This window comes from Scyliorhinus canicula, chromosome 4, assembly GCF_902713615.1.
Source record: "Scyliorhinus canicula chromosome 4, sScyCan1.1, whole genome shotgun sequence".
NCBI lineage: Eukaryota > Metazoa > Chordata > Chondrichthyes > Carcharhiniformes > Scyliorhinidae > Scyliorhinus > Scyliorhinus canicula.
The window spans coordinates 188,679,801-188,702,426 of NC_052149.1; the positions used below are offsets into that span (position 1 = coordinate 188,679,801).

The 22,626-nt window shown below is 49.0% G+C and overlaps 1 protein-coding gene across 2 annotated transcripts in view; it reads left to right on the forward strand.

Moving 5' to 3' along the window:
* rufy1 (RUN and FYVE domain containing 1) overlaps window positions 1-22,626 on the forward strand; it is an 89,526-nt gene that overhangs the window by 20,543 nt on the left and 46,357 nt on the right. For both annotated transcript variants that reach the window (XM_038795708.1, XM_038795709.1), the window contains exons 6-9: window positions 4,240-4,304; window positions 14,766-14,831; window positions 15,384-15,453; window positions 15,549-15,650. In XM_038795708.1, the coding sequence (XP_038651636.1) occupies window positions 4,240-4,304; window positions 14,766-14,831; window positions 15,384-15,453; window positions 15,549-15,650 (303 nt within the window). The remainder of the gene's footprint in view (window positions 1-4,239; window positions 4,305-14,765; window positions 14,832-15,383; window positions 15,454-15,548; window positions 15,651-22,626) is intronic.

The window sequence follows — 22,626 nt, forward strand, 5'->3', positions numbered from 1 at the left end:
TCTTGTGAACTATGAGTAGGACAAATATAGACTTCAAGAGGACATAAACTGATGGAATGGGTGGACAGATGGCAGACTAAATTTAATAGAGAAATGTGAAGTGGTACATTTTAGAATGAAGAACGAGTAGAGGCAATATGAAATGAAGGATAGAATTCTAATGGGGGTGGGTGCTGGAACAGAGAGAACTGGAAGTGCATGTACACAAATCGATGAAGGCGGCAAGGCAGAGGAAGTGGTTAATAAGGCAGGCAGGATTCTGGACAATAGGGGAATGGAATACAAAAGTAAGGAAGTTATGGTAAGCTGGCATAAAAGCCCTTGTTCGCTCTCAGCTGGAGTATTGTGTCCAATTTCCATACATTTGGAAAAATGTGAAGCCATTGGAGAAGGTGCCAATAAATTAAAAATGAGAAACTTCAGCTGTGTGGAAAGATGGAGATATTAGCCTGTTCTCCTTGGAAAAGAGAACTTTGAGGTAGAGATTTTCAAAATTGAGGTATCTGGACAGAGTAGAAAGGGAGAAACTGCTATTGGCAGAAAGATCAAGAGCCAGAGAACATATTTGCAAGAGAAGCAATGATGACACAACTGCCTTGTGTAGCATAGAACATAGAACAGTACAGCACAGAACAGTCCCTTCGGCCCTCGATGTTGTGCCGAGCAATGATCACCCTACTCAAACCCACGTATCCACCCTATACCCGTAACCCAACAATCCCCCCATTAACCTTACACTACGGGCAATTTAGCATGGCCAATCCACCTAACCCGCACATCTTTGGACTGTGGGAGGAAACCAGAGCACCCGGAGGAAACCCACGCGCACACGGGGAGGACGTGCAGATTCCACACAGACAGTGACCCAGCCGGGAATCGAACCTGGGACCCTGGAGCTGTGAAGCATTTATGCTAACCACCGTGCTGCAAGTGGCTACAATCCGGAATGCACTGCTCATGTGTGTGGCAGATGTAGTTCATTTGATGCTTTCAAAAGAGAATTCTAATTATTTTGAAGTGCTACTGGGAAAAGACGAGCTACTGGGGTTAGGTCAGATATTGTTCTCAATCTGGCACCGACACAAAGGGCCAAATAGCCTCCATATATGCTGTAGCTATTCTATGAATTTATACCTCTGCTGCAGCATGTGGGTTTTACCAAATAAATCACTGGGAAAACCTATGTCTGCAATATTTGATAAATACTAATAGGGAGCCAGAATTTCTTTCCTCAAAAGGTTCAAAAATCCTCTGTTTTTGCAAAAGGTTAAAAGAGTGAAGCTTAAACTAAAGCTTCTCTCAAACCACGCTTGCAGTAAATAGTTCGGCAGAGAAAATCTTCTTTTAAAAAAAAATAAATAAATAAAATAATCCTTGGCCATGTTTTCCCTGTTAGTATAAAGTAATCCTGAATGTGGCTGGCAGGTCATTATGATTTATTTCCTGAGGAGCCACATTAACAGGTGTGTTGTAGTTTTAACTTTGCCACTTTTGATGTTACACCTGGATAGAATTTGATTCCACTAATATTCTAGTGCATGCCAATTGAAGTGCTTTTAATGTGGTTAAAGATTGAGTATGTATGCTATTAACAGGCAATCAGCCCATAGATCACATTGAATTAAAACAACTATTTGTCAAATCTGCATTAACTATAATCTCGCCACCTTCAGATTTTTAACCAGTTCAAAGCAGGTTACTGTTTTAGAATTTTTTTCAAGTAACTTCCCATAAACATACGAGTTTCTTTCCCACTAATTCTATCACGGAATACTCAATATTCCAGAGAATGTTATGTGTACAGACCTGTGCAAACCCAGTCAGTTTCTGGTGTTATTTACAGTATTGCATCATTTTGGAGGCTTTAAGTAAATCAAACAACCGCTTTTCTGTGATGATAAGAAACAACAGAACTTGATGTTGTTATGGGCCAGGGTTTAGAGAACCCCAAAGTGTATTATGGAGTTCACCTGACCAACAGCTTTTAATAGATTGCAGTATGGTGAGCACACGGCCCACTGTACAGGTGTGGTACAGCAGAAATGGAAAAGTATTTTTTAAAGCAAAACAGTGTTTATTCTATGAACTCAAACCTTTTTAAAACATACAGTGAACATCTTAGCAACCATCAATTCAATATAACCCCCAAAGAATACAACACTAAGTAATGCTTATGCTGTCCTTTTAACATGCAGAAGACTTACAAAATACATAACCTTTAACAGAAGCACATCAGGTTAAAGTCATTACTCAGAACATTTATAATTCTGAATTCACCAAATGATCAAGATATAGTCTTTTCATGGCAGAGAGAACAGCAGTACAGCTGCTTTGTCTGGCTTCAGCTCCAACACTGAAAACGAAACCAAAAAGCACAGACACATCCAGGCTTTTCTCAAAGTGAAACTAAAAAGCAGAGCCAAAGCTCAGCTCCACCCACACTCTGACACCACTGCAGCACCATGAGCATTCAAACATTTCTGAAAGTGACATTCTCATGGCAATGTACTGTTATGATCCTTGGCCAGCATCCCAAAGATGTTGGCAAGATCTGGTTCGGGCCAAGTGGACAAGGTTTGAGATTCTAGACACTTTCTCGGTAAACAAAGCCACAAGATTCCCATGAGTTTTCAACAAACATTACATTTTCCTGTACAGGGTGAGAAAGATGAAGCAACTTACATCTTGTACTCTTAACATTCAGGATAAATACCTATCTTCTATTCTAACATTCAGGGTAAGTATCAGATGCATGTGAATTAATAAGCCAACTGTGGTTGAATACACTGTGAAATAATGAATGGCAGATATGGCCAAAACCGATTCCATGAGTTTTGAACAAACAAAAATATGTTTTCCTGTACAAGGTCAAAAAGATGATGCAACTTACAATATCTATCTTGTACTCTTAACATTCAGGGTAAATATCTATCTTCTATTCTAATATTCAGGGTAAGTATGAGATGCATGTAAATTAACAACTATGGTTGAATACACTACGTGAAATAATGAATGGCAGATATGACCAAAACAGATAACATGGATTTCTCAACAACCCACCTCCGATTTCTCAACAACCCACCCAGATGTCAGTAACATTTGAGTCAACCAATCTGACTGAACTCTGTCTCTCTTACGAAGATTTCCAATCTTCACCTTCCAAGATTTTGCCTTGGAAGTCACACAACTTGGACAGCATGAGCAATGGCCCACTTCGCAAAGTTTCAATCTCATCTTGAGATTCCGTTCCCCTGGACTCCCAAGTGTGCACTAAACACCAAATTACAGGCACCCCTTCAGATCTTGGACTGTGCCGAACAGAATGCTACTGCTCCAAAAGCGTATCTTTGCTCCAACAACCTATAACACAAGAGTTGTCCACTTTTGGTTGCCTTTTTCATGTTTGAGTTCCCCTGAGCCCCCTCTGCCATTAATAGGGCTTCCCCTGAGCCCTTTTTTATGTAAAATGCTCCCTGCAGCCCTTTGGCTAATTTGGAGCCTATTTCTGTCCCTTAACTGGGACTTCCTTTTGGGACCTCTCCATGTTTCCTCTCCAGTTTTTGGGACCTCACCCTCTTCCCTGCTTGGGACGCTTGCCAGCTATGGTGTTCAGTTCCCTGTCACTTGACCTGAGATTTCATGCCTTTTTTCCTCCATATGTGCAGGAGCGCTAGCCCAAAGTACTTATCAATTGCAGAACTATGAATGTGCAGCCTGCTTCCTGGCTTGCAAATGTGCATAAAGTCCGAGGTCCATCAGGAGTTGAATCTCTCGTCCTCAAAAAGTTCAAAATGGTAAATATAGTTTTCATAGCAATACGTAAAATGCTCAGCAGATCGGGGAGCAATTTAATGTTACTTGTGGAATGCACCCTAATATCACAGCAGTAGCTAGCCTCTCATCTCCCCTTTGCGACCAAAGTGCTAGATTCACTGCTAAAAAACATGGAAGCTAATATACGCATCACTGCAAACAAAGTGTATTCTGGAGCTTTGTGGGTAGGCACCTTGTCAGCTACTTGTGCAAGACAAACATTAACTGTCATTAATTTATACTAAGTGGGCAGTTGTCTCTTGCTGACTAGAGTATCTTGCAGATCACAAGGGCTTCAGTTTTAGAACTACTGGTCTAAATGTTCCGATTCATTGAAAATGTTTTGGTTGCCACAAAGCCCAAATCGATTGTTTTGTTGCCACCGATTGAAATTTGTTCTAATAAATTTCCTGGCTTGAATTTCAGGTTGGGGTGATTGACTTCTCATTGTATCTTAAAGATGGAGTTCAGGATAGTTCTGACAGAAAAGAGTGAGTATTCAAAACCACTTGTAACATTGGTGTTTTTTTTTGTATTTTTAAAAATAATTTTTATTCAAATTTTCATATTTTCACAAAAAAGAAAACAATAACAGAAAATTCTAAGAACAAAAAAAAAACAAGCCCCCTGCCGTAAATATAAAAGAGAAACAATAAATTAACGCCCGTCATTGGCAAAAAACTTCTGGGTTGCTGCTGCTGACCTTTTGTTTTTACCGTTCTGCCAGGAGAACTAGGAATGGTTGCTATCTCCTGGAAAACCCCTGCACTGACCCCCTTAGGGCAAATTTCACCCCCTCCAATTTAATAAACCCCGCCATATCGTTGACCCAGGCCTCCACGTTTGGGGGCCTCGCATCCTTCCACTGAAGAAGAATTCTCCGCCGGGCTACTAGGGACGCAAAGGCTAGAACACCGGCCTCTTTCGCCTCCTGCACTCCTGGCTCCACTGCAACCCCAAATATTGCGAGTCCCCAGCCTGGATTGACCCTGGATCCTACCACCCTCGATACCGTCCTTGCTACACCCTTCCAAAATTCCCCCAGCGCTGGGCATGCCCAGAACATGTGGACATGGTTTGCTGGGCTCCCTGAGCACCTAATACACCTGTCCCCGGTCCCAAAAAACAGGCTCATCCTTGTCCCGGTCATATGAGCCCTATGCAGTACCTTAAACTGTGTGAGGCTAAGCCTCGCACACGAAGAGGAGGAGTTCACCCTTTCTAGGGCATCCGCCCACGTCCCCACCTCAATCTCCTCCTCCCAGCTCCTCCTCCCATTTATCTTTCAGCTCCTCCGCCGAGGCCTCATCTACTTCCTGCATCACCTGGTACACTTCCGAGATCCTCCCCTCTCCAACCCATACTCCCGAGAGCACCCTGTCCTGGACCCCACGCGGCGGCAGCAGGGGTAACACTGTCGCCTGACAAACTACCTTACTTGCATGTACCTAAAGGTGTTCCCCGGGGGAGCCTGAACTTCCCTTCCAGCTCACCCAGGCTCGCAAACTTCCCGTCTATGAACAGGTCCCCCAGCCTCCTGACACCTGCCCTGTGCCAACTCAGGAACCCGCCATCAATTCTCCCCGGAACAAACCGGTGGTTCCCCCATATCGGGGACCCCATCGAGGCCCCCACCTCCCCCCTGTGCTGCCTCCATTGCCCCCAAATCTTGAGGGTAGCTGCCACCACCGGGTTCGTGGTATACCTCGTCGGCGGTAGTGGCGCCGTTGCAAGCGCTTCCAGGCTCGTACTCACACAGGATGCCATCTCCAGCCTCTTCCATGCCGCCCCCTCCTCGTCCATTACCCACTTGCGCACCATCGCTGCGTTGGCAGCCCAATAATACCCATAGAGGTTGGGCAACGCCAGCCCCCCCCCCCCATCCCTGCCCCGCTCCAAGAACACGCGTCTCACCCTTAGAGTCCCGTGTGCCCACACAAACCCCGTAATGCTCCTGTTAACCCGCCTGAAAAAGGCCTTCGGGATAAGGATGGGGAGGCACTGGAACAGGAACAGAAACCTCGGGAGCACCGTCATCTTGACTGACTGCACCCTACCCGCCAAAGACAGCGGCAGCATGTCCCACCTCTTAAACTCCTCCTCCATTTGCTCCACCAGCCTTGAGGTTTAGCTTATGCAAGGCCCCCCAGCTCCTGGCCACCTGAACCCCCAAGTACCTGAAGCTCCTCTCCGCCCTTTTCAGTGGGAGCCTCCCAATCCCCCCCTCCTGGTCCCCCGGGTGTACCACAAACAGCTCTCTTTTCCCAAAGTTAAGCTTATACCCTGAGAAATCCCCAAATTCCAGGAGAATTCACATCACCACCGGCATTCCCCCCCACCGGGTCCGCCACATACAACAATAGGTCATCCGCATAGAGCGACACTCGGTGCTCCTCCCCACCCCGGACCAGCCCCCTCCAATCCCCCGACTCCCTCAGCGCCATAGCCAGGGGTTCAATTGCCAGCGCAAAAAGTAGGGGGGACAGGGGACACGGGACACCCCTGCCTCGTCCCTCGGTATAGTCGAAAATACTCCGACCTCCTCTTATTCGTGGCCACACTCGCCATCGGGGCCTCGTACAACAGCCTCACCCAACTGACAAACCCCTCCCCAAACCCGAACCTTTCCAGCACCTCCCACAAGTACCCCCACTCGAGCCTATCAAAGGCCTTCTCCGCATCTAGCGCCACCACTATCTCCACCTCCCCTTCCACCGCCGGCATCGTAATAAAATTCAAGAGCCTCCGTAACATTGGTGTTTTTGTTATACTTTTGGCAGCTTAACGGTGGTAAAATTGCTGCCCTTCGCAGTTTTGCAGATTAACCATTTAATACAAGTAGGAACTAGTTTACTTTGTACTAAAATTTTAATGATGCTCCGCCAAGCTGTATCGATCATTACGTTTGTTTGGCGCTAATCCAAAATCAATTTTTCCATTGTGCCTATGGCATTTAGCAATGTTGAATGAACAAGCTCATTTTGGCTTTTTTCCTTAATGTTTTGCTTTCTAAAGTTGGTATGCTTTATCTAGTGCAAGCCAATTCTTCTAGTGTGGCAGGCCTGCGTGACAAAAACCATTTACTTCTATTTTTCTCCACTTCTCTTATCTCCTCCTGAAGGTTTTTGTCAGCCTTTACTAGGGTAGGATTCCACAGAAGATTGTGCCAGTATGTTTGGAGAATCACCTGGTTTGATTGGTGGTGGGGGGGGGACATTGTTATGTTTCTTTTCTCTTTCCCCAACAACAGAAAATCTGAGAATTAATGAGTGGTGTTCCAAATGTCTTTTTTTTTAAATATAATTTTTATTGTAATTTTTTACAGAAAATATAAAACATAACGACAAACAATGAAATGCAACAAAATAACCCATAATAACTGTAACACCCCCAGACCGTATAGACGCATGTATCACATCCCCCCCATCCCCCCCAACCCCAATGAACAACAAAAGAACTTAAAAATAAATTTAAATGAAATAAACAAACATAGTCATTGTCCGCCCTCCCCCCCCGGGTTGCTGCTGCTACTGTCCCTGTACCCTATTGTTGAGCCAGAAAGTCGAGAAAAGGTTGCCACCGCCTAAAGAACCCTTGCACCGACCCTCTCAGGGCGAATTTGACCTTCTCTAGCTTAATGAAACCCGCCATGTCATTGATCCAGGTCTCCACGCTTGGGGCCTCGCATCCTTCCATTGTAGCAAGATCCTTCGCCGGGCTACTAGGGACGCAAAGGCCAGCACACCGGCCTCTTTCGCCTCCCGCACTCCCGGCTCCACCCCAACCCCAAAAATCGCGAGTCCCCATCCTGGCTTGACCCTGGATCCCACCACCCTTGACACCGTCCTCGCCACCCCCTTCCAGAACTCCTCCAGTGCCGGGCATGCCCAGAACATATGGGCATGGTTCGCTGGACTCCCCGAGCACCTGACACACCTGTCTTCACCCCCAAAGAACCTACTCCTCCTCGTCCCAGCCATGTGGGCCCGGTGCAGCACCTTGAATTGGATGAGGCTAAGCCGCGCACACGAGGAGGAAGAATTAACCCTCTCCAGAGCATCAGCCCATGTCCCGTCTTCGATCTGTTCCCCCAGTTCCCCCTCCCACTTAGCTTTCAGCTCCTCTACTGACGCCTCCTCCACCTCCTGCATAACCTTGTAGATATCAGATATCTTCCCCTCTCCGACCCAGACCCCCAAAAGCACCCTGTCGCTCACCCACCTCGCGGGAAGCGAAGGGAATCCCTCCACCTGCCGCCTAGCAAATGCCTTTACCTGCAGATACCTGAACATGTTCCCCGGGGGGAGCCCAAATGTCTCCTCCAACTCCCCCAGGCTCGCAAACCTCCCATCAATAAACAGGTCCCTCAGCTGTCTGATGCCCACTCTGTGCCAACCCTGAATCCCCCATCAATGTTCCCCGGGACGAACCTATGGTTCCCCCTTAACGGAGCCTCCATCGAGCCCCCCACTTCTCCCCTATGTCGCCTCCACTGCCCCCAAATCTTGAGGGTAGCCGCCACCACCGGACTCGTGGTATACCTCGTAGGAGGGAGCGGCCACGGCGCCGTTACCAGGGCCCCCAGGCTTGTATCTCCACAGGACGCCCTCTCCATCCGTTTCCATGCTGCCCCCTCCATTACCCACTTGTGCACCATCGACACATTGGCCGCCCAATAATACCCCGAGAGATTGGGTAACGCCAGCCCCCCCCATCTCTACCCCGCTCCAAGAAGACCCTCTTCACCCTCGGGGTCCCATGTGCCCAAACAAAGCTCATGATGCTGCTAGTCACCCTTCTAAAAAAGGCCCTAGGGATAAAGATGGGCAAACACTGAAAAAGGAACAAGAACCTCGAGAGAACCGTCATTTTGACGGACTGCACTCTACCCGCCAACGATAGAGGCACCATGTCCCACCTTTTAAATTCCTCCTCCATCTGCTCCACCAGCCTGGTAAAATTAAGCTTATGGAGAGTCCCCCAACTCCTGGCCACCTGCACCCCCAGGTATCTGAAACTCTTCACTGCCCTCTTAAATGGGAGTCTCCCAATTCCCTCCTCCTGATCACCCGGGTGTACTACAAATACCTCACTCTTGCCTAAATTTAACTTATAGCCCGAGAAGCCCCCAAATTCCGCTAACAGCTCCATCACCCCCGGCATTCCCCCTTCTGGATCCGCCACATACAACAGCACCTCGTCCGCATACAGCGATATACGATGTTCCTCCCCACCCCGCACCAGACCCCTCCATCTCCCTGACTCCCTCAACGCCATAGCCAAAGGTTCAATCGCCAGTGCAAAGAGCAAGGGGGACAGGGGGCACCCCTGCCTGGTCCCACGGTAGAGCCTAAAGTACTCCGATCTCCTTCCATTGGTAACTACACTTGCCATCGGAGCCGCGTAGAGCAACCTCACCCATTTGATGAATCCCTCCCCGAATCCGAACCGCTCCAGCACCTCCCACAGGTACCCCCACTCAACTCTATCAAACGCTTTCTCCGCATCCAGCGCCACCACTATCTCCGCCTCCCCCTCCACTGCCGGCATCATAATAACATTTAGCAGTCTCCGCACATTCGTGTTGAGCTGCCGTCCCTTGACAAATCCTGTCTGATCCTCGTGTATCACCCCTGGCACACAGTCCTCTATCCTGGTGGCCAGGATCTTCGCCAGCAACTTAGCGTCAATATTGAGGAGCGAGATAGGCCTGTGTGATCCACACTGCAAGGGGTCCTTATCCCGCTTCAGGATCAGAGAGATCAGTGCCCACGACATCGTCGGGGGCAAAGCCCCCCCCCCCTCCCATGCCTCATTGAAGGCTCGCACCAACGGGGGGCCCACCAGATCCGCATACTTTTTATAAAATTCCACCGGGAACCCATCCGGCCCCGGCGCCTTACCTGACTGCATTTGTCCAATCCCCCTGACTAGCTCCTCCAACTCTATCGGCGCCCCCAGCCCCTCTACCAGCTCCTCTTGAACCCTTGGGAAACATAGCCTGTTCATGAAGCTCTTCATCCCCCCTCTCCCCATCGGAGGTTCTGACCGGTACAGTTCCTCGTAGAAGTCCCTAAAGACCCCATTTACTTCTGTCCCCTTCTGCACTACATTCCCACCCCTATCCATCACTCCACCAATTTCCCTAGCCGCATCTCGCCTGCGGAGCTGATGCGCCAACATCCTGCTCGCCTTCTCCCCATACTCATATACCGCGCCCTGCGACCTCCTCCACTGTGTCTCCGCCTTTTTGGTGGTCAACAAGTCAAATTTGGCCTGCAAACTACGCCGTTCCCCCAGCAACCCCTCCTCCGGTGCCTCCGCGTATCTCCTGTCCACATCCAGGAGCTCCCTCACCAGTCTCTCCCTCTCCTTCCTCTCCCTCCTTTCCCTATGGGCCCGGATGGAGATCAGCTCCCCCCGGATCACTGCTTTCAGAGCCTCCCAGACCATCCCCACCCGGACCTCCCCCGTGTCGTTGGTATCCAGATACCCCTCAATACTTCCCCGGACCCTCCTACACACCTCCTCATCAGCCAGCATCCCCACATCCAGGCGCCAGAGCGGGCGCTGGTCCCGCGCCTCCCCCATCTCCAGATCAACCCAGTGCGGGGCATGGTCCGAAATCGCTATGGCCGAATACTCGGCATCCTGCACCCTCGGGATCAATCCCCTGCTCAGGATGAAAAAATCTATTCGGGAATAGACCCTATGGACATGGGAGAAAAAGGAATACTCCCGTGCTCGGCCTCCCAAACCTCCAGGGATCCACCCCTCCCATCTGGTTCACAAACCCCCTCAGCACTTTGGCCGCCGCCGGTCTCCTACCCGTCCTTGAACTGGACCGGTCCAGTGGGGGATCCAGCACTGTGTTAAAGTCTACCCCCATGATCAGGCCCCCCGCCTCCAGGTCCGGAATGTGGCCCAACAAGCGCCTCTTCGGGGCATATACATTAACCAGCACCACCTTCTCTCTCTGCAGCCTACCCTTCACCATAATATATCTGCCCTCCTTGTCCGACACCACCTCAGCCGCCTCGAACGCCACCCTCTTCCCCACCAGAATCGCCACCCCCCGGTTCTTCGCGTCCAATCCTGAGTGAAAAACCTGCCCCACCCACCCCTTCCTCAGACGAACCTGGTCCGCCACCTTCAGTGGGTCTCCTGGAGCATAGCCACGTACGTCCGCCTTCAGCCCCTTCAGATGAGAAAAAACCCTAGTTCTCTTAACCAGCCCATTCAGCCCCCTCACGTTCCAGGTAATCAGCCGGATCAGAGGGCAACCTGCCCCTCTCCCCCGCCGGCTAGCCATAGCTTATCGACTGCTCGCCCCAGGCCAGCTCGCCCCGCCTGACCTGTTCCCCATGGTGATCATGGCTCGGCACAACATTGAGGGCCGAAGGGCCTGTTCTGTGCTGTACTGTTCTATGTTCTATGTTCTATGTTCTATAACGCCTCTCCTCTACCCCCCCCGGCCCACACCAGCTCCTTCCTGGCCATTCCAGCAGCAACCCGGTATCTCCCCCCCCCCCCCCCCCCCCCCCCCCCCCCCCCCAACAGGCTAGGACCCCTCCTAGCCGCGACGCACCCTCCATGGTACTTCCGTGAGTCAGCTGACTTCTGCTGACCCGGCAGCTCCTGCCAAAACCCATCTCCTCCCGGCATGGGGTCATCTCCCTCTTGCCACAACTCCTTGGCACTGCTTCAGCGGGGGAAAGAAAACCAGTGAAGGCCACGCCCCCACCTCCAGCTCCGCCCCCCCCTGCCCCGCAGCGCGGACATCCAAAGGAAAGCCCGCGCTTTCACACTGCCGCACCCCACCCTTCTGACGCAGCTCCTCAAAATCCAGTTTCACCCCCAACCCCCAGCCCCGTACAGAAGAGAACATATAAAGCACATACCCCCAACGTTCCCCACATACCCCACACCCATACCCAACAGACAAACCCACCCAGAAACAGAGCAAAAAGAAAACCAGCATAAAAATAATACCTGTCAAAATTGAAGAACAGCAACAGCGAAAACAGCAACGGCCATAGTGTGTCCCCAGACCCTAGTTCGAGTCCAGCTTCTCCGCCTGTACAAAGGCCCACGCCTCCTCCGGGGACTCGAAGTAGTGGTGCCGGTCCTTATATGTCACGCGCAGGCTGCAGCATTCCAAATCTGACCTGCTTGGCATGCAGCACCGCCTTCGTCCGGTTGAACCTGGCCCGCCGCTTTGCCACCTTCGCACCCCAGTCCTGGTAGATTCACACCACCGAATTCTCCCACTTGCTGCTCCTCTCTTTCTTGGCCCAGCGCAGCACACACTCCCGGTCACTAAATCGATGGAACCGCACCAGCACCGCCCGCGGGGGTTCATTTGCCTTAGGCCTCCTGGCCAGCACTCTGTGAGCTCCCTCAAGCTCCAGGGGCAAATGGAAGGACCCTGCTCCCATCAACGAGCTCAACATCGTGGTCACGTACGACGGGAAATCCAACCCCTCCAGCCCCTCCGCCAGGCCCAGGATCCTCAAATTCTTTCGCCTCGTGCGAACGTCCAGCTCCTCCAAGTGGTCTTGCCACTTTTTGTGAAGTGCCTCGTGCAACTCCACTTTCCCCACGAGGACCACGGCCTCCTCCTCCCGTTCAGCGGCCTGCTGCTGCAACTCCCGAATCGACACCTCCTGTGCCGCCTCGGTCCCAAACAGCTTGTTTGTAGTTGCATTCAGGGAGTCCAGCAACTCAGCCTTCAGCTCCGCAAAACAGCGCAGAAGAGAGGCTTGCTGCTCCTGCGCCCACTTCCACCAGTCCTCGGGTGTTCCGCCGCCCGCCATTTTGTCTTTCTTCCCCTGCTTTTCTTGGGGAGCTGCTGCAGCTTTTTCGTTTGCCCCTCTCCGGGTGAGCACCATAAATTATGGGGAATGCTCCTCTAGACACCTTCCCCCACTGGGATTTGTCGGGACAGCGTCGACTGCTGCTAGAATTCAGCTTTCATAAAGGCCCTTAAGTCAGCTTGAGACCTATAAACTGGCCCTTCCCCCGCCTGCCTGCTTGTAGAGGCTTTTGTTTGCTGCTGTTTCCGCCCAATCTTGCACTGTTTCTGAGGGTCTGATAACCAAGAAACATACTATTCCTGGGGGAAAGTACTCCTCGAACATTCACCTACAGCTTTTCATCGAAATTCCAACCCGTGCCGCCCAAAAAAGAGCTCTTTTCTGTAACCTTGGGCAGGAGCTGCCTCTGTGTGCTCACTCACTCCATGCTGCATACCGGAAGTCCGTTCCAAATGTCTTTGAGCATCACTCTAAAACTTGGTTTCTTACCCATTTTCTTCTGAGGAACAGATACTTGCGAATCTTTTTTCTTTAAAGAAAACAAAACCGCAGCACGAAGATCTGGAGGAAAGGGTGACCAGCGGGCAGTCCAAGAAGCAGGGGTTCCCTGACGTCCTGCTCTCAAATCAGTTTTCCATTTTGGAAACTGATGAGGGTGCAGGTTCCTCAAGGGAGTGCAGTCAGAGCCAAGCTTCTGGCACCACAAGTGACCTGACTGTACAAATGGCATGGCTGTACAGGGGGGGAGGAAGGAGGAGCATTAGGGAATTAATTAGTTGGGGAGCAGACAACATTTCTGTGGCCGCAATGTGACTCCAGAATGGTGTTGCCTCCCTGGGACCGGAATCAGGGGTTTCAGGGCAAGAATGATAAGTCAGAGGTTGTGGTACACTTTGGTATCGAAGGTGCAGATTTGTGACAAGCGTAGGTTGCACTGGGGGAGGTTGGATGCGAGGTTCCGGGGGTGGCGGCAGACAAGGATTGGCAATCTGTTTATAGGGGGCAGATTTGCAAAGTTGGAGAACCTGGAGGAAGAATGAGTTTCCCGGGGGGAACGGATTTGGGTACCTGCAGGTCTGGAATTTCACGAGGAGAGAAGTGCTGTCTTTTCCTCTGAAAATCACCACCTTTGGACTCGGTGCCACCCTTGTTTTTAACACCTTGGACATGACCTCTGCAAGCCCTTGCCAGAATCCCCTAAGCTTCGGGCATGCCCAGAACATATGGACATGTTTCGCTGACCCTTGCGCACCTAGCTTCTACCCCAAAGAACCTGCTCATCCGGGCTACTGTCATGTGGGCCCGGTGAACGATCTTAAATTGTATCCGGCTGAGCCTGGCACATGTTGTGGACACATTGACGCTACTCAACACGTCCACCCAGAGACCAACCTCTATCTCTCTCCTCCTAACTTCTCTTCCCACTTGCGTTTCAACTCCTCAGTCTGCGTCTCCTCTGACCCCGAGTTCTTTGTAAATGTCCGAAACCCTCCCTTCTCCCACCCACACTCCAGAAACTACCCTGTCCTGTATCCCCCTTGGTGGTAGGAGCGGGAAGGTTGAGACCTGCCTGCGTAGGAAGTTCCACACCTGCAGGTACCTAAATTCATTTCTTCTCCCAATCCAAATTCCTCCTCCAGCTCCCTCAGGCTAGAAAAGCTCCCCTCTATAAACATATCCCCCATCCTCTCAATCCCTGCTCTCTGCCATCTCCGGAACGCTCCATCCATCCTTCCCGGGGCGAACCAGTGATTATTACAGATTAGAGACCACACTAATGCTCCCTCCGCCCTCACGTAATATTTGCTAATTCATCATATAACTGTGCTGCAGTGACGGAATTGGGTATTCGTGAAAAACTGGTGTTTGCCGCTCGGACCTATGTTGTCTTCTTTGTTTATATTTAAGACCATAGTTTTAGACTTAATTGAATCACTCGAGGTGCAACATAAATATAACATGATGACTCTTCTTCCCAAGAGGCTCCTTCACCTAAAATGATATATCTGGGAACATAGCATGAATAGCTCACAAACAAATTAAGTCTGCACTTGAGATAAGTTGACGGAGTTCAGCTTGATTTGGAGATGTTCAAAATCAATGGTCTATTGTTTACTTCTATTTCTTGACCGGCAGGGATGCTGAACTCACTACAATTCTGGACCAGAAACATTATGTGGAAGAACTCAACAGACACTTAAGGTGAACCATCAAAAGTCTTTATTCATACCTATGCTGTATAGAATAGCACTTGCTTCACAGCGCCAGGGACCCAGGTTCGATTCCCGGCTTGAGTAACTGTCTGTGCGGAGTCTGCACGTTCTCCCTGTGTCTGCATGGGGTTTCTTTGGGTGCTTCGGTTTCCTTCCACCAGTCCCGAAGGACGTGCCTGTTGGGTATTTTGACATTCTGAATTCTCCCTCAGTGTACCCGAACTGACGTCGTAGTGTGGCGACTAGGGTATTTTCACAGTAACTTCATTGTGGCGTGAATGTAATCCTACTTGTGACACTAATAATGATTATTATTAGAATTAAAATATATAATATATTTTGTTAAATGTTATAAGCATGCTCTGTTATTTTCTTTGCTCTACTAAAAAGGATGAAAATTTGAATATTATCTGGGTTGTTAATGCCTTACTACAGTGTAGTGACATTTCATGTGTCACCTCACCTCTTGACTTAATCTGAGTATGCTATTGTTTGTATTAACTAAGTGTGACATTTGACTGAATCTCTTTCTGTTCTACAGTGGTACAGTTTCAGATCTGCAGACAAAACTGGATTCATTGGAAAAAACCAACGCAAAAATAATTGAAGAGGTGAATCGTAATTATCAGGTCTTTTCCTGGTGTTTTTCTTGGCATTCTACTTGAGTCTACAATCTGATTCTCTGCTTATTTTGATATGTTTTTAGCTTGCTGCAGCAAATGACAGAATTCAGTCACTTCAGGAGGAACAGAATCAACTGAAGCAAGAAAACTCATCGATCCTTGAAACAAGTGAACGTCGAGTGGAGGTTGGTCAAAAGAGCTAATGTAATATTCTACAATGTACAAAACTGGCTTCCACTGATCCATTATCTGCTGCAAAAGGGATATTTGCAGTAATTAAAATTACAAATGTTTTTCTTATAAAACCTAATAAACATTCATTTGAGAAGGCATGGGTTAATCAAGGGAGCCAGCATGGATTTGTTAAAGGCAAATCACGTGTGACTAACTTTATTCAATTTTTTAAAGTGTTTTGTGGGTGCGCACTCGAACCTGCTTTTCACTGCGAATGCTGGAAATCTGAAATTAAAACAAAATCTGCCAGCATCTGTGGAGTGCGAAACAGAACTTTTCAAATCCATATGACCCTTCTACAGAGAAAAATATTAGTTCTCCGGTCGATCTTTCAAAAGTGGTGGTATGAATACAGAATTGCCTCAATACTGGAAGTGAAGGGTAGTGGTGGATGGATGTTTATCAGATGAGGAAGTGGTTTGCATTGGTAGTCTGCTGGATACTTTTTGGAATCTTGGGTTTATTGCTCTGCAATTTTGATGAATGACCTAGACTCTAGTGGAGGGAACTGTTATAAAGTTTGCAGAGGATCCAAAACTTGGTAAAGTAGTAGAGTATGGATAGTTATTGCCTTAAGTATGACATAAACAGAATGGTGAAATGGGCAGAATCCTATCAAATGGAGCAGTGTGAAATAATGTATTTTGAAGGATTGATGTGGAAAACAGTATACTATATGGCGCAATGTTAAAATGTACAGATGAACAACGAGACCTTTCTAGTTCATATGCAGAATCATTAAAAGTGGCTTACCTTCTGTGCTGTAAATTCCTCAAGCATAAAGCTTTAATGCATTAAGATTTCTGTTGTATGTATGTGGTAAATACATTTTCATCAACCAACATGTTGGTTTCGTCAGAGAACTGTAATTTACAATGACTTGACAAATTTGAAATGCACTTCATAATGACTGTGATTTAGATGTTTGTTTGGGTGGTGGCTTGATAGCCCTGGGCTAAAAGGAGGAAATCATATGATGACATCTGTGAAGTGTGAGAGGTTAGATGAGACGCTGTTGTGAAGGCAGGGATGGGCTCAGTTATGATGCACTGTTGCATCACTGCAGCAGGGCCTCGGGTTCGATTCCTGGCTTGGGTCAATGTCTGTGCAGAGTCTGCACGTTCTCTGTGTCTGCGTGGATTTCTTCCGGGTGCTCTGGTTTCCTGCTCTGTTTTCTACCCACAAGTCCCGGAGGATGTGCTGTTAGGTGATTTCTCCTGAACAGGTGCTGGAGTGTGGCGACGAGGGGATTTTCACAGTAACTTCATTGCAGTGTTAATGTAAGCCTACTTGTGACATTAATAAAGATTATTATTACTACATTGTTACTTAAGCCAAGCACTGGATGGGTGATTAATTTCTGTTGAACTATAATCTAGCATGAATTACCATGCTCAAAAGTACACGGTAGAATATAGTCTTTAAAATTTAGGAAATCCTTTTTCTTGTTCCCTTTAAGAAGGTTACTAAGGGAGCATTTTAAGAAGTGCTAATCTTGCAAAACCATCCTGACCAGAAGATCCAAGATTCATTTCCCATTCTGAGTTTACTTATTGACGAAGTCAGCAATTGGGGAATTTCCTTGCTGTCTGCTAAGTAAATGCATTACTAAGCCATTCTGACAAAAAGATCCATCTTTACTGTGATAATTCCAGGTGTGGAGTGAAAGGTCAAACTGGTTTATTTTACTGAAAATAAATCCGCTACCAGGGCACACAAAAAAACGTCCTAGCTCAAGGCTATCCTTGTCTGGTAGCTACATTTAAAAGTCCCGATTAATGAGCCCCAGTTGGGTGGGCCTTTGCCCGCTCACAACGGGAACTCTCGTTCTACTAAGCCCACGGGAAGATCAGACAGTGATTTTTCCCTCATGGTCCTCGTGGACTCCCGCTGTGACAAGGCCTCTTTCGTCACTTGGCACGAGGCCTTGAGTTGCCGGCTGATGGAGCCTGGTTGGGGAGTGTGAAGTGGACTGGGGATCGCTGCTTCCTTGTTGAGCGCTGAAGGGCCACGGATGGAGGCTCATCTTTGACGTAGAACTCCGGTGGGGCATTAATCTCCTCAGCTTCCACATCTTCATAGCTGGGGGAACGACTCTCGGGGGGTGGGGGGGGTCCATAGGCTGAGTCCCCTTGCCGGAGGTAGTTGCAACGGGGGTCAAGCACGTCGTCTCTGCTGAAATAATCTCCACTGGAGTGGGTTCCTTGCTTCTCATGTGGTCCAGGTGCTTTTTCATGGCCTTCCCTTGGACTATGACTTTGTAAGAAACTGGACCAGCCTTTTCCAACACAACTCCAATGATCCATTGGTAGCCATCTCCAATGCTCCGCACATAGATGACAGCTCCTGTTCCTAATATTCTTTTGGGTCTTCTAGTGTCGTGGTTCCTTTTTGGTTCTTAAATCACCACCCCTCAGATTAGGAACGGCAGGCTAAGAATGGTTTGTAGTCGTCGTCCCATTTAATAATTATGCTGTTGTGACTCTCATCGTCGTCGTGTGCGCCATGGTTCTACAATCAAAGAAGAACCAGGACAATTTTGTATGGTGGTTAGCATAAATGCTTCACAGCTCCAGAGTCCCAGGTTCGATTCCCGGCTGGGTCACTGTCTGTGTGGAGTCTGCACGTCCTCCCCCTGTGTGCGTGGGTTTCCTCCGGGTGCTCCGGTTTCCTCCCACAGTCCAAAGATGTGCGGGTTAGGTGGATTGGCCATGCTAAATTGCCCGTAGTGTCCTAATAAAAGTAAGGTTAAGGGGGGGTTGTTGGGTTACGGGTATAGGGTGGATATGTGGGTTTGAGTAGGGTGATCATGGCTCGGCACAACATTGAGGGCTGAAGGGCCTGTTCTGTGCTGTACTGTTCAATGTTCAATATCCAGGGGACCAACAGGCTGCTTCTTCATTCCGGTTTTCAATGTTTGAACTGCCCGTTCAGCCAGGCCATGAGACGTTGGACGTTCGGATGCATTTAATGCTGTTCAATTTCATGAATGTCTAAACGCCTCCACTGATAAAGGGGGTACCATTATCGGATGCGAAATGCCGGCATTTTTTTCTATCGTATGAGAAGTCATGGGAGACTTCTAACCATTTTGAGTGGGCATCGATCCCAAGAGTGGCCCAAAGTTCATTTGCACCCATACCATGGTATTCCTGGCCATTCCCTGGGTGCAAAAAGGCCAACGGTGGGAACTTCTGATTCTCCTGGCCAAATTAGGCACAGCTTCATCAGACTCTCCATGTCTGTACTGAGCCCGCACCACCAATTGTAGCTCCTTGCGAGTATTTTCATCCATGAAACTCGGGGTGTCCATTATGAAAGGAAAATCGCTTATTGTCACAAGTAGGCTTCAAGGAAGTTACTGTGAAAAGCACCTAGTCGCCACATTCCGGCGCCTGTCTGGGGAAGCTGGTACGGGAATCGAAACTGTGCTGCGGGCCTGCTTGGTCTGCTTTAAAAGCCAGCGATTTAGCTGAGTGAGCTGTCAGGATTGGGCACCGACCTGGGTGGGGGTGACTACTCTGCCTCCCACAAAGTGGTACCATTATCTACTCTTGGCTCTTGTCATTTAGTGAGGAAGAGCTTCATGTCATCTGTAGGGTGTCCTCTGATTCCGCCATTGCGGATCGTATGGTGCAATTTTGCCATCTGTAGGGTGTCCTTTGATGCTGCCATTGCGGATCATATGGTGCAATTTTGCCAGAGTGTGGTCCTTCTGGACCCATGCTTGAATGTGCTTCGCGGATACTGGCAAGGTATCCTGGCAGTTCAAGGTCATGACATGATGACTTCCAATTCCGGCAGAGGGACCAAGTTTGTGGGCAGTGGGAGGCCATTCCCTAGAAATGGAGGTGGAAATGGGAGCTGCAGTCACCATTGTGACTATCGTAACTGCCAGTCCGGGTCTGGGAGCTGCTGCAACTCCCCGGTGGCGCTGTTGATCTCCAGCTCAAAAGTATCCATCGCCAGGCAATCAGAGGCCGAGGCCACAAGAAAGCCCCTTCCCCTCCTGCAGCCCCGGCACCTACGACGCCGCATAAGAATCGGCACCAAAAGAACCGGTGTAAGATTGACGTCCACAATCCCTGACAGACTCAAACAGCACCTCCCAAAATTTATCCCACTGTGTCAGGATTGGGCACTGACCAGCCCCCTCCCACACCTCCCGTACATAGCTTCTATCCCCGGAAGAAAACCCTTAATGGGTCAGGGTCATATGGGCCCAATGTACCACCTTAAACTGTATAAGGCTCATCCTCGCACAGGAGGAGGTTGAGTTGACTTGGAGCATTATTTCACTCCCAATTCCCCATCCCAACTCTTTCTCCCACTTCCACTCGATATCTTTCAATAAAGCCAACCCCTTCTCTCCCAACCACCCATAGATATCTCCAATCCTCTCTTCCCCTCCTCACACATCCAGGATCAGCAACTTCGCCACAACGTATACTCTGAAGGCAGTTCCTCCCACACAAAATCCTGCACCTGCCAGTATCGAAACATGCTCCCCCTTGGCAAGTCAAACCTCTCCCGCACTTCCTCCAGTACCGCAAACTTGCCCTCCACAAATAGGTCTCTCACCCTCACTATCCGTTCCTATCGCCATCTCCAGTATATCCTATCCATCCGCCCCCAGTGAAAACCTGTTGTTCCCACATAGTGGGGTCAATACCGGTATGTGCACGAATTTAAAATATCCCCTCAATTGATTCCAAATTTTAATTGAAGGTACCACCACTGGACTGCTCACGTACTCCTCAGGGAAAACATTGGCGGGGCTGTCCAATGGGCCCTCAAACTTGTCCCCTTGAATGAATCCTCCTCCAACTAGACCCAGGCTATAGTAGCCCAGTCATGCGCCACCTGAATTCCCAAATCCCAAAATCTACCCATGCCACTCAGGAGAGCTCCCAAGTTTGCACTACCCCAAAGCAATCGGAGGGAAAATCTCACTTTTCCGAAAGGCCCCAAACTTTCCCAACAGTTCCATAGTTCTCCCCTTACTGTCCAGTGGATTTGCTATGTACAACAGTACAACGTTGGCGTACAAAGACACCCAATGCCTCCTACTCCCTTCACAATCCCCTGCCACTCTTCCAAAGCGCAATTGCCAAGGACTCAATTTCCAATGCAAACAATGGCGACAGTGGGTATCTCTGCCATGTTTCCCTATGCAGCCCAAAATAAACCGAGCGAATCTCGTTCGTTCTCACACTTGCCCTGGGGATGCATACAGTAGCCGTACCCAATGCACCAAATTTCGGTCCAAACCCAAACCTTCCGAGGATCTCGAACTGGTATCGCCACTCCACCCTGTCAAAGGCCTTTTCCGCGTCCATCGATATGATTACTTATTGGACCTGCCCCTCCGAAGAGGTCATGACCACATTTATTAATAATAATAATCTTTATTGTCACAAGTAGGCTGACATTTACACTGCAAATGAAGGTACTGTGAAAAGTCCCCAGTTGCCATATTCTGCCGCCTGTTCAGGTATACTGAGGGAGAATTCAGGATCTGCTATTTACCTAACAGCATGTCTTTGGGACTTGTGGGAGGGAACCAGAGCACCCGGAGGAAACCCACGCAGACACGGGGAGAGCGTACAGACTCTGCACAGACAGTGACTCAAGCTGGGAATCGAACCTGTAACCATAGAGCTGTGAAGCAACTGTGCTAGCCACTGTTACCATGCTGCCGTTCTCGCCGGTCTGATACTCCTCAATCTGGTGGTTGTAACAGCGTTGAGGATCAGGAACCAGAGTAGGTAACACTTGAGACTAGATGGCTAGTCTCTGGGGTGCTGATATGTGACAATCATAGGTTTGCGCCAGTGGGACTGGAATTGAGTTTCCGGGAGTGGCGGCAGGTAGGGATAAAGCACTTTAGGGATTTGTTTGTGGGAGGAATGGTTGCAGGCCTGGAGGAGCTTGAGGAGAGGTATCGGTTATCTAAGGGAAACAGATTGAGGTACCTGCAGGTGAGGGACTTTGTTAGAAAAGACATGCCTTCGTTTCTGGAGTTGCCACCTCTGGTGCTGCAAACCAAGTTGCCCGAGGATGACATTTAGGGAGGGGAGACTGGCGGATATATATGGATAGGAAGGGTGCTTCTGTGAAGGAGATCAGATGCAAGTGGGAGGAAGAGTTGGGGGCCAAGGAGGTGGAGGAAAGCCCTGTGGAGGGCGAATTCTTCTCGTCATGGGCAAGGTTAAGCCTCATCCAATTTAAGGTGGTGCACAGAGCCCACATGGTCTCGAGGATGAGCCGGTTCTTTTTGGGGGTGGAGGATGGGTGTGGGGGAGGGGGGTGAACCAAAAGCATATGTTTTGGGCGTGTCCGAAGTTGAGGGGACTCTGGAAGGGGTTTTCAGATGTAATGTCCGAAATTCTGGGCGGAAAGTGGCTCCTAGTACAGAGGTGGCGATATTCGGAGTGTCGGAATATCCTGGAGTTCAGGCGAGGAGCGTGGTGGCCACTGTCTTGCCCTTTGCCTCCCTGATAGCCTGGAGACGGATTTTGTTGAGTTGGTGGAAGTCGGAGCTGCCAAAGGCAAAGGTATGGGTGAGTGACCTGGCAGAACATTTTTACCTGGAAAAAGTTTTGCTGAGTGGAAGAGGGGTTTACCCTGAGGTGGAAGCCATTTTAATGAGCTCTTTTGAATGCCGGACGCGCGCACTATTTCTTTTCTGCTAATGGCATAGAAAGGAATGATGGGGATATTGTTATTCTTCTGATACCATGTAAAACCGCACACAAAATAAAAATGAAAATGACAAACATATCTCGGCACATATATTTACAGACTGTGGATGGATTTTTTTATTGTCACGTGTACTGAGATGCAGTGAAAAGTTTTTTTTTGCGAGCAAATCATTTAGTACATGAAAAGAAAATACATAATAGGCCAACACAAGGTACACAATGT